General features: G+C 36.1%; 1 protein-coding gene across 1 annotated transcript in view; it reads left to right on the top strand.

Annotated features, from left to right (window-relative positions):
* Positions 1-11,473: 11,473 nt before the first annotated feature.
* LOC112134263 (uncharacterized) overlaps positions 11,474-13,246 on the top strand; it is a 38,369-nt gene continuing 36,596 nt past the window's right edge. The window contains exon 1 of the mRNA XM_024249449.2: positions 11,474-11,889. Coding sequence (XP_024105217.2) covers positions 11,474-11,889 — 416 coding nt within the window. The remainder of the gene's footprint in view (positions 11,890-13,246) is intronic.

The raw sequence follows: 13,246 nt of genomic DNA, 5'->3' as shown, positions 1-13,246 counted from the left end.
TCCATGTAGCTCCCAGATGAACTGTCACTCCACCCTGCTTTTCCTCACTCTCTCTGGGTTGCACCGACTGCCTAGTCAGTCTCAATGAGAGAACCTGGATATCTTGGTTGCCGGTACAGGATTCACTCACTGTTTTAATTCTTACTGGGAGCCTCCAACTGCAGCTGTTTCTAGTTGATCATCTTGTCCCCTCCCTTATTATTTGAATTTCTTACATGGTTTCTCACATTTTTATCTTTCTCTATTGTAATTATATTCTGAGTATGTTCTTCACAATTGTGTTTCAATTAGTGGATTGTCTCTTACTAGTTTTGAGATTACATCACATTAAATGTTTTAATTTGGGTACAATAATGTTCTTTTAAATACATTTCATGTGATTTTTCCATATTTTTTGTATTTGTCATTGTCTTAATTTTATTTCTAGTTTAAAAATTTTTGTTAACTATTTTGTTGCCACTTTAATAGATTTTCTTCCGTTTTCTTTTTAATTTGTTCTTGTTTGTATAAAGGAATGCTGAAAAAATATTGAATATTACAGTTATTTTCAAGTTGTTGAATTATTTTATTGTTTTAAAAACTGAAATCAATTTAGCCATCATATTCCCATTTTAACCTACATTATAATTTTTATAATGATTATAGCTTTTTCTTGGTTAATTCCATTAAGTAGTATATTCACAATATCATTAAAGGATTTTTTTTTAATTCCCAGACTTAATTGGAATATTGTTAAATATCATGCTGTTTGATATATTTTAAAAACAGAATAATATATATTTTTTATTTCCATTATATTCCCATATATAATTTTTTAAACAAAACTGAGATATGACTCATCACCTATCTTTTTAGCTTCTATAGAAAAAAATTTTATTAACAACATGAAATAATTTACATAATTTATAATATTGAATCATCTGTGTATTCCTGGAACAATTTTATTTGGTCATGATATATCTTTCTATAATTCAGTTAGTTCATCTTGCTGTTTTATTAGAACTTACACAATCATGTACTTACTTAGATTGACCTGTAGTATTGTTTTCTGTGTTAAATATATCTTGAGTTTATGACCAATGTTATGTTTGTTTCATAAAAATAACTTTCAAGTTTTGCAGTTGTTGATAAGCTATGATACATTTATTAGCTTTTTCATAACTAGTTTTATGAATATTTGGAAAACCTTTTCTGAAAAATTTTCTGGGCATGAACTTTTCTTGGGAGATGTACATTAAAGTTTTGTATTCTACAGAGTTTTTTCACTTCATTTGCATCACTTTATATTTTACCATAACATTATCATTTGATCTCTCTCTGTATATATACATATATATGTATATATATACACATACATATATATGTGTATATATATATACATATATACGTGTATATATATATGTATATACGTGTATATATATATACGTATATACGTATATATATATACATATATATATATATGTATATACGTATATATATGTATATATATATACGTATATATATATATATTTGAGACAGTGTCTTGCTCTGTTGCCCCAGACTGGAGTGCATCGGCACAGTCTCCGCTCACTGCAACCTCTGCCTCCCAGGCTCAAGCAATCCTTCTGCCTCTGCCTCCCAAGTAGCTGGGACTACAGGCATGCAACACCACACCTGCTAATTTTTTTTTCTATTTTTAGTAAAGATGGGGTTTCACCATGTTGGCCAGGCTGATCTTGAACTCCCGATCTTAGGTAATCCACCTGCCTTGACCTCCCAAAGTTCTGGGATTACAGGCATGAATCATCACTCCCGGCCTCAATCTATATTTTTAAATGAATTTTTATATATCTAAGAAATAAATTTTTAATATTTTCATTAATTTATACTCAAACTCTTTTTTTCTTTTTGAACTATTTCTTATTCCGCATTAATATCTGAAATTAATCATTTTACTTTCATTTTTATCAATGTATAAAACAATACATTTTCCTCTGAGGAGAATTTTAACTGCTTTCCATTGAATCTATGTGGATGGTTTATTATTGTTGACATCATCTTTATTATTAAAGTTTTCTATATATCACATCATTTTGTTTTTATTTCTCCTTTAATGCTACTTAAATTTAAGAAAGGTTTAACTTTCTATGCACTAGAGATATTTTTGTTTCTAGTTTTGTCATTAGCATTTAGTTAAATTTATTGTAAAAACAGGATATTTCCTGAAGCATTTTCATTTCCTGCAAAATATTACATTATCCTCAATGTCAGCTTCTGTGACTGTTTCATGGTGTTATCTAGGATTTCATAATACCGAGTTTGCACATGTGTTCCTGTGTATGTAATAATACCAAGGTCTAATTAATTAATATTTGTTTTCTCCTTATCAATAAATAGCTAAAATAATAATCTGTTATCAAGTAGAGTGGAAGAGATGAGTAACATTTTTATACTATCAAAATGATGTTCCAATGCTTCTTTAAGTTATCTTTAGTTTTGCAAATCAATATGTACTTACAGAATTTATTTGTTACTATCAAATTGTTTTTGTATCATTACAAGTTGCTCTCTTTTATGCCATTTCTAATGTTTCTTGATTTGAGTCTGAAAAGTAACTTTTGTTTTAGATTCCCCATTTAATGCTTGAGGTTAATATTTTTACTTGTATTGATATAACAGCCATGCTTTATTTAATTCCTTTATCATATGTTATGCCATAATTTGTTTTTATTGCTATATTTTTTAAAAATTTACTATAAAGCCTTTTTCAGTATTCATGAAGGTATATGAACTTATGCACAGCTGTGTTTTTTTTAATTCTTTTAGTCTGATAATTGGAAGGCTTTTTCAAACAAAGCTAATGTAAAAATGTTCAAATGCTTTAAATCATGAAATAATGTAATATCTTCCTATTGTAAATTGCAGTCATTTCATGATTTTAGGAAAATCAAGTTTAATTCTTTTTCTCAGTGCTTGGCTTTAATCGTCAACTATCTACACAGAGCCTAAATGTATTAGAAATATACTTGAGGCTGGGTGCGGTGGCTTATGCCTGTGATCCCAGCACTTTGGGGGGCCAAGGCAGATGGATCATGAGGTCAGGAGTTCAAGACCACCGTGGCCAAGATGGTGAAACCCCATCTCTACTAAAAATACAAAAATTAGCTGGGCATGGTGATGGGCACCTGTAATCCCAGCTACTTGGGAGGCTTAGGCAGATAATTGCTTGACTCTGGGAAGTGGAGGTTGCAGTGAGCCAAGATCATGCCACTGCAGTTCAGCCTGGGCAACAGAGCGAGACTCCATCTAAAAAAAAATGTATATATATACACACATATATATGTATGTGTATATATACACATATTATATACATATATGTGTGTATATATACACATATTATATACATATATATGTATGTGTATATATACACATTATATACATATATATGTATATACATATACTTGAAAAAGGGAATGATATTTTTGTATAGAATATTATGTAGTATATGTTTAAAGCTTGGAGAATAAGATAAAAATCAAAAGTGATCTTGACATGATATTTTGTGAATGATTGGCATACTTTAAAATTACTAAACTTTGTAACTTAATCATTGTACACTGCTAGATCCTTTTCTAAATGGTAGCATGACTACTTTCTGACAGACCTAATTTAATTTGAGCAGCCAACAAAAATAACAAAAACTCAGATAAAAAATATATTTTAAAATCATGCAGAAATGAGCTCATATGCCTACCTCTCAAGAAATGTAAAAAGGAAAACATTTTAAAGAGCAATTTTAAATTTCTCTATGTACTTGAAAGATTTTTAACATATACCAATAGCAATTATATTGGAATCATTGGGCAATATAATATTATATCATAGAGGGAGGGAGCCAAAATAAAAAGTAAATAACTCAATATAGTAGAATTCCTGTATTAGTTTTATGTTTCTGTGTATCAAACTACCACACAATTGGCAGTTTCATATTCACAGTGGATCCCTGAACAATGCAGACAATCTGGGCAACAATGCCCAAGTGGTTGAAAATCCCAGCATAACTTTTGGCTTCCCAAAAACATAGCTACTAATGGCCAACTGTTGACTGGAAGCCTTATTAATAACATGAACTGCCTAGGCTGGGTGTGGTGGCTCACACCTGTAATCTCAGCACTTTGGGACGCTGAGGTGGGTGGATCACAAGGTCGGGTGTTCAAGACCAGCCTGGCCAACATGGTGAAACCCCATCTCTACTAAAAATACGAAAATTAACCAGGCATGGTGGCAGGTGCCTGTAATCCCAGCTACGTGGGAGGCTGAGGCAGAGAATTGCTTGAAACTGGGAGGCAGAGGTTGCAGTGAGCAGAGAGTGTGCCGTGCCACTGCACGCCAGCCTGGGCGACAGAGTGACTCTGTCTCAAAACAAACAAACAAACAAACAAACAAAAAACAAACAAGCAAAAAAAGCAAAACAAAGAAAAAGGGAACTGCCTATTCTTCCATTAAGATAGGTCTGAGAAAAGGAAATGTTATTCAGGAAATCATAAGAAAGAGAAAATATATTTAATAATCATTTAGTGGAAGTGGGTCATCATAGAGGTCTTCATCCTCGTGGTCATCATGTTGAGTAGGCTGAAGAGGAGGAGGGAGAGGGGGAGCTGATCCCACTATCCTGGAGAGGAAGTGGAAGAAGAGGTGGCAGATGTGGAAGGGGAAGCAGGAGAGGCAGGAACACTCCATGTAACGATGTGAAGGTTATGGGCGCCAACCCTCTGTGCAGATGAAAATCCAAGTATAACTTTTGACTCTCCAAAACCATGCAGATATATTGTAATTTTTGTGTGACTTTTTTTGCTTTTTTGTTTCTCTAAAAAATGTTTCCATATTTTTCTTCTTCCACAAATTCTTCTTCTACCATTTGCTTTAGTGTCAGGGCTCAGTTATCATAAAAGGATACATGTTGTAAAGAAGTCAAAAGCAAGCACTCTTGGATAATGACAACCCTTCTGCCACATTGTCTACTGTCAATTTGTTTTCTGGCACTACTTATTCTATGTTCTCCTCATTATCTGGCACTGGTTTGAATGCACTCATCTCCATCAAGTCATCTTCTGTTAAGCCCTCTGGTGTGGCGTCTATTAGTTCCTGATTTTTCCAAGATTTGTAACTTGAAACCATTTACACCACCCCCACTCCCATATTTTTTTCCATATGTACATTCTCTTTCATGATTTCCTTGATTTGGCTCTGTCTTTAATCCTGCAGAGTCATGTATAACATCTAAACATAGTTTTCTCCAATAGAAATTTATTGCTTCTGGCTTGATGGATTTGACACCTTTTTCTGTAACAACAATGGCATCTTCAATAGTGTAATCCTTCCAGACTTTTCTGTAACAACAATGGCATCTTCAATGGTGTAATCCTTCCAGACTTCTATGATGTTCTATCAAGATGCTCTTCTATAGCCTTGACCATCCTCTCCATAGAGGGTTGACAATCCTCCTCTTACTGTGCATAAGAACCCAACTTATGACTTCCTGTTATAAAGGCTGAATTAGAGATGTTGTGTTTGGGAGCAAGTAGACCACTTTGACACCTCTGGTGTTGAAGTAATGAGTTTCTTGGAGAACAGCGGCATTGTCCCATATTAAAATAATTTTAAAGGCAGTCCCTTACTGGCAAGGCACTTCCTGATTTCAGAGACAAATCACTGATGGAGCCAATATAGAAAAGGGGTTCTCATTGTCCAGGGCTTCTTGTTGTACAAACAAAAAGCTGGCAGCTGGTGTTTATCTTTTCCGTTGAAGGCTCTGGGGTTAGCAGCTTTATAGATAAGAGCAATCCTGATCATAAATTGGACTGCCATTTGCACAAAACAGAAGAGTTAGCCTATCTCTTCATGCCTTAAATCATGATGCTCGTTACTCTTTCTTGCTAATCAATGTCTTTTGTGGCTTTTTTTTTTTCCAAGAATGGAGCACTTTTGTCTGCATTAAAAACCTGTTCAGGCAGATATTCTTCCTCCTTAATGATTTTCTTAATGGCATCTGGGAACTTTTCTGCTGCCTCTTGGTTGGCAGAAGCTGCTTCTCCAGTTACCTTGACATTTTTTTAAGCCAACACTTTTGCTAAAATTATCAAACCATTTTTACACTGGTATTAAATTCTTCAGCTTTAGATTCTTCTCTTTCCTTTTGCTTTAAGTTGTCATATAATGACTTTACTTTTTCTCAAATCATATGAGTCTATAGTTATGCCTTTTATATAGCCAGGCTGCACCCACATAAAAGCTGCATCTTCAATATGAGATAAAAAAGTATTTCCCAAAAAGTGTAAGATTTTCATGACTGCTGGAAGAGGTGCAGCTATGGCTTCATGAATTTTCTTTTCTTTTGCACAATGATATTTATGCTGAATTCATATATCTTAAAATGGTGGGCAATTGCAGCTGCAGACCTCTGTCTCTGGTACATCCTAAGCAATTCAACTTTTTCTCGTAATGCCATGACTTTTCTCTCCTTCTTGTGAAAACTTCCAGCTTAACTAGTGGTACTTTGTATAGGTTATTCAAGATTTACCATGTTGCATGGAACACAATGAAAAAATATGCAAGAGCCATGAGAGATTGCTTTTTATTGGGATAAGCAATTTACTGAAGAGATGAGAGGCTAACATGGAGATGATTATCTTCACAGGGCATTTTAAGTGGATCCTAGCAACGCTTGAGTTCCCCTCAATAGCAACAGGGGAGGATCTGAAATTAGTACAGTAGTACAGCATCACTACAGTTAATTTTATGCAGCTATTATTTAATATTCCATCTTCATGTTTGTTTACATTTCTCTGGACTGAATGGTACCATGTATGTTTTGTGTTTGTGTGTGTAATTTTGATAAATTTTAATTTTTATAACAGATTTGTGTGCATTTTATGGTAGTGATAATGAAATAGACTAGTAGCTACAAATATTTTCTGTCTTTATGACATATCTAATTTTTTCTTAAATTTTTATTATATTTCTAAGTTATGCTATTTGCAAGTTTTTTTTCAAATGGTCACAAATTCCCTAAAAAAGTATTTTAATATATTTGTTGGAAATAAATTTGTGTGTATGTGATCCCATGCAGTTTAAACTGGTGGTGTTCAAGGGTCCACTGTATATGGTGGTCAGAATTCCTCCTCAGGTTGATTGGATTTTCTGTTCAGAGTTTCACTGGGCTAAAATAAAGGTATCCACTGGGGCTGCAGTTCCTACTGGAGGTTCAAGGTCCTTTTACCAGTCTTGAATTTTTTTTTTTTTTTTTTTTTGGCAGAATTCATTCCATGGGGATTCAGGGCTAGGTACACTGTGTTTCTGCTATTGGCTGAGAAAACTCTCAGCACTTCGAGGCCACCACAGTTTCTTACCATTTGACTCTCTTAAGTAATGAACAACATGACGTTTGTCATTTTCCAGGCTAATCAAAGAATTTCTTATAACCAGCTGGAAAAAAAGTAGTGCCTTTAAAGTGCACACTTGATTAGCACATGCCGAGGATAACCTCCCCGATTGCCATAGTACATAATACAATTAAGGGAGTGATAGGTCATCTTAGCCGTGGGTTTCATCCACACTGAAGGGGAAGGAGGCTGTAGAAGAAAGAGGGCTGTCTAAAATCCATGGAATTTTAATTTACAGAGGTGACAGGTCAATGCCATTGAAAGAATATTACTGAAAGTTTCCAAGAGAAGGGAGCCAGGCTGCATCATGCAAGGGCATCTGGGGAAGCACCATGATCAGCCAGGAGGCAGAAGGTGCAAGAGAAAGCCTGCTCCAGAGCCTGTATTGTGTTTTCTATGGGAAAGAAGGGAAGATGGGATCATTGGAATAATTTTGATGGGCTCTGGAACATAAGGGTAGTCTCTAGTTTGCTCCTGGCCCTGGGGTGATTTAGGGTAGGGAAAGAATTGGCATTGTGTGTGAGAGTTAGATAATGAAGGTGATTTGAGGCATAGGCTGTACTATTTGATTTCTATATGAAAAGTATGTTCAAAGGCAAGTTGTGTTTTATCTCTAAAAACTCCTAGGAGTTAGCTTGAATTACAATGGAAGGGGCAATCTCTCTATAGCAGGAAGATTCTCAAGATGTCAAACCATCATAAAATACAGGGAAAAAAGAACATGATTAATACAAGGTCGTGTGAATCATCTTAGAATTCTACCTACCATAAATTGAAATCAAATTCATAAGAGTTTGTTATGATAACTGAAGAGACCCAACATTGTTTAATGAAAAGATTATAAACAAAGAATAAAAAATTTAGCAGTGTATGATCTTCAGCAAGCATCTTTATTATTCTGAAGTTTAGTTTCTCTAACTGTAAAGTAAGTGTAACAGTATACACGCTAAAAATATGTAGGGTGAAGGGAGAAAGTATATTTTAAGAGCTTACCATAGTATGGGCACAGAGTTGGGCTCCAAAATGACAAATATCATTATTATTATTATGTTATTATATAAATTTGATTATTCTTAGATTCTTTTAGCCTGCCTGCCTGCCTTCCTCCCTTCCTTCCTTCCTCCCTCCCTCCCTCCCTCCCTTCCTTCCTTCCTTCCTTTTTCATCATTTAATTCCAAACTATGGAAACTCCTGGTTTTCTCATAACAGTGTCTGGACTTGTACCCTTTCTTATTTCTGAGATCCATATTGTGGTTTCCAGAATGTCCCACTGATCATATTATTTACAAAAACACCTAAAATATGTAATACCACCTATTTTGTAGGACAGCAGGCACCAGAAAACAGATAGACCAGTTTGAATCAATGGAGACTCATGATATACTGGGAAAACTTTTGGATTCTTATTTGACAAGATTATAAATAAACATATGTACATAGGACAGAATTGACTGAGGTCACAAAGTATGAATGAAAGGGAGTTGAGTTTGGAATGCGTGGCGCTACAGGGTTTAAAAGCCTACTTTTGGAAGTCTCCATTGAATTGAGAGGGACAAGGTGGGTTGAGGGTTAGTAAAAGAGAGAGAAACAGACAAACAAACACACCATGGTAAGGAAATAAAGGAATAAGCCAAGCATGGTGGCTCACACCTGCTATCCCAGCACTCTGGGAGATTGAGGCAGGCCGATTACTGGAGCCTAGGAGTTGGAGACCAGCCTGGGCAACATGGTGAAACCCTTTCTCTACAAAAGTACAAAAAAAGTTAGCCAAGGTGTGGTGGTGCACACCTTGTAGTCCCAGCTACTCGAGAAGCTGGGGTGGGAGGATCGCTTAAGCCCAATAAGTGGAGGTTAGAGTAAGCCACGATTGTGCTACTGCACTCCAGCCTGAGCAACAGAGCAAGACCATGTGTCAAAAAACAAAACAAAAACAAAGAAATAAAATCAGGAACTGTAATTATGTCTTGATATAATTTTGGTTGTTTTAATCAACATAGATATCTGACTATAATTAAATATGGCAAAGTTTTAGACTAAAAATTCTTTGCTTGTTCAAGTTTTAAAACAGCTTTATAGCTTTTTATCTAGAAACTCCAACAAGAGAACAGCTGAGAAAGCTTTAGAGTTCTGCAGAAAGTGTGCATATCAATGACCCCTTCAGAAGAAGCTAGGGTGTAGTGGTCATTCTCAAGTTCCCAAAGGAGCTATAACAGGTGGAATCAGGGACCAATGAAAGATATTTTTATAGTCTCTAGAATATAGGTTTTCACTATATTCTAAGCATTAGCATTTGTGAGACCCCTAGATGGCTGTCTAGTGAGCAAGATGTAAATGTTTATTTTATGAAACTATTGTGTTTTGGGTATTGTTACAGCAATGAACTGTATGTAATTCAATAGTTTAAAAAAAACAAAAAGTCACTTTTTAATAGGTAATGAGTAATTATGATGTCATGAAGGCAAATGACAAAGTGCTGTGTAACACTCTTGAGGATTTATGGATATAGACGTTCTTTGGGCTTCCAATGGTGGATGTAGGTGTGGGTTAAAGAAGCTGTAAGTTGGAAAAGACCCTGAACCTGCCAGCAGAATAGATTAGATTCTCTTCCTTATATTGCATACTACGTATTACATTTCAGATGTATTTAAAGAAATGGTATACTCACAAAAAGATGGAGGAATGGAGCAGTATTATGACTGTAGTTATGGAAATCTGTATCAAAGACGCAAGGAAAACATTCTAAATTAGGAAATTAGAGGAAACGGTGTGTTCAATCATTGCTATCTATAGAGTTGTAAATCCCTGCAAATGATGAGATTGATTTATACAATATAAAGACCACACAAAACATAACAAACAAACAAAACACAACATAGTTTTGATTTCATAGCAATCTTGTTGGAAATAAGTAAATTCAGTGACAGCAGAAACTCTGATTTGGCAGAGACCACAGCAGTGTCAGCTCTAGTCGCAGAAATCTTGGGAAGGTGATGGACTTCAGACAAAAGACAGGCAGAAAGTCTAGAACCAATTTTGTTTCATTGCAAAAGTCAGGAGGATATAAATGGATTTATGAATTATATTTAGTAGGAAATATGAATTTTAGAAGGCTTATTGCAAAATCAAATTTTGTGATTTTTAAACTATACTTCAGTGCTTCCCAGATATATTAAAAAATCATAATCCTGGGCTTTCCAGAAAATTTCTTTATAGTATTTTCTTCACATTTACCCATCATTTCCAAGATGTCTCATAAATTTTAATATTTTGTGACAATACTCCATCCTTTATCAACCCAGAAAAGAAAAGAGTATTGCTTTTGAGACATTTCAAACCAATGATTTTTTTTTTTTTTTAATTCAGAAATTTTGGTCATTGATGCTAAAAGACGCCCAGGCTGTTGGGAAATCTAACCCAAATGGTTGAAGAAAGATTTTTAAATTAGTTAAACATAATCTGTCTACATACATTAAGATAATCAAAACGCTCCCATTTTTGTCAACCAGCGTGTGCTGTAATCACAGTTGAAATCTGCAAGGCAGGCCGGCGCGGTGGTTCGTGCCTGTAATCCCAGCACTTTGGGAGGCGGAGGCAGGCGGATCACTTGAGGTCAGGAGTTCGAGACCAGCCTGGCCAACATGGCGAAACCCTGTCTCTACCAAAAAAAGCAAAAATTAGCCGGGTGTGGTGGCACAGGCCGATAATCCCAGCTACTCGGGAGGCTGAGACAGGAGAGTCGCTTGAACCAGGGAGACGGAGATTGCAGTGAGCCGAAATCGCACCACTGCACCCCAGCCTGGACGACAGAGTGAGACTCAATAAAAAATAAATATTCACGCAGACAAATACTATCTGTGATGGCTAATCCTAGGGGTCAGCGTGGCTGGAGGAAGGTGCCTAGATGGCTGGGCAAAGTTCTTTCTCAAGAGACTCTGAGGGCGTTGCCAGAGGAGATTGACAGCTGAGTGGGTGACTGGGAGAAGAAGACCTGCCCTCAGTGTGGGGGACCAGCCAATCCGGTGCCAGTGCGGCTGGAACCAGGCCGACAGAAGATGGGGGATGAGCAGCATGCACGGTCTTCTCCCTATGGCTCACTCTCTCTTACTGTGCTGGGCGCTTGCTTCCTCTCCTGCTGTCCTTGGGAGTCAGACTCCAGGTTCTTCAGCCCCAGCCTGCCCCTGGGGCTCTCGGGCCTTGGAGGACTGACTAGGAGCACACTGCGGGCCTCTCTGGTTTGGGGGCCTGGGACGTGGCGAAGCCCTGCGGCTTCTGTGCGGCCTGTTCTGGGCGTTGCGGTGAAACGCCAGCCAGTTCCCCAAGCAAGCTCCCTGCACACAGGCCTGATAGCCTGTTGGTTCCATCCTTCTGCGGGATTTTCACTACCACTCTCTAACTCACACACAGCTGAGAGAGTATACGGGAGAGATGAAGCAGTCCACTCCAAGAACATTGTCATCCTACCGATTACGAGGATTGCCTGAAATCGTTTGTACATGTGCATAAATGTGATTTTATGTCCAGCATCTTTAAGCATGTGGTACTGAGGGAAGGTGGGCAGCCCAGAATTCGTACCTCGGTTTTCAAATTTGGGCTTCAATTATACTTCTGACACCAGTTTCATGATTTTTAAAACTCATCACCCATTTGGGGAACTTTGTTTTCCCATCTATGAAATATGGATAATTGTGCCACATAATATTTATTTGAAGAGTGACAGGATATCTGAAGGTCATGAATAGTCAAACATCATTTAAACAAAATTTATAATGTTTTTTACAAAATTGAATCAAAATTTGATAAGTACTTATAAAGAGTAAGTCAAGTTTTTACCAAGACTTCATACCTGATATCTGTTTTATTAAAATGATAGGCATTTTTGAAGATTAAAAAAAAGGCAACTAGACAAACTGTCAGAGATATAATAATGTTTTCCAAGCTACTAATGATTTAACCCAAATACAGAGTTTACCATTTTCTAAGCAATTAAGAAAATGAGATCTCTTGCTAATTAAGAATTAGTAAAAATACTATCTATAATATATAATCTCTTATATATTATATATAATCTGTTATATATAATATACATAATCTCATATATTTTATATAGTCTCATATATTTTATATAATCTCATATATAATATATAATCTCATATATAATATATATAATCTCACATATATATATAAAATGAGAGATAAAATATATATGGTTCTGTCTCTCTGGAACCCTAACACAGGTGTTAAACATATTCATAATTTATTCTTTTAATAAAAATTATTGAAAACAAAGTATCTGTCAAACATTGTACCAAGTAGTTGAGATTTAATGGTGAAAAATCACAGTTTGTGCTATCAATTTAGAAGGAAAGACATTTGAGCAAGCAATCATTTTGAAACCTATGATAAGTGAATAATTTCAGGACATTATGCTATGTGCTAGATTTATACAACCAAAAAGAGTGGAATAACAGGGAAAAAAGTCTTTATTTAAATAGGAACCACAGGGATTGGGCGCAGTGGCTCATTCCTGTAATCCCAGCACTTTGGGAGGCTGAGGCAGGCGGATTACCTGAGGTCAGGAGTTCGAGACCAGCCTGGCCAACATGGTGAAACCCCGTCTCTACTAAAGAAAATGCAAAAACATTAGCCTGGTGAGGCGATGGGCGCCTGTAATCTCAGCTACTCAGGAGGCCGAGACAGGAGAATCGCTTGAACTGGGGAGGTGGAAGTTGCAGTGAGCCAATGTTGCGCGGCTGCACTCCAGCCTGGGTGACAAAGGAGACTCCACCTCAAAAAATAAATAAATAAAATAAATAAATAAATAGGAA

This window comes from Pongo abelii, chromosome 6, assembly GCF_028885655.2.
Source record: "Pongo abelii isolate AG06213 chromosome 6, NHGRI_mPonAbe1-v2.0_pri, whole genome shotgun sequence".
Taxonomy (NCBI): Eukaryota; Metazoa; Chordata; class Mammalia; order Primates; family Hominidae; genus Pongo; species Pongo abelii.
This window is presented reverse-complemented; position numbering and strand designations above follow the sequence as displayed.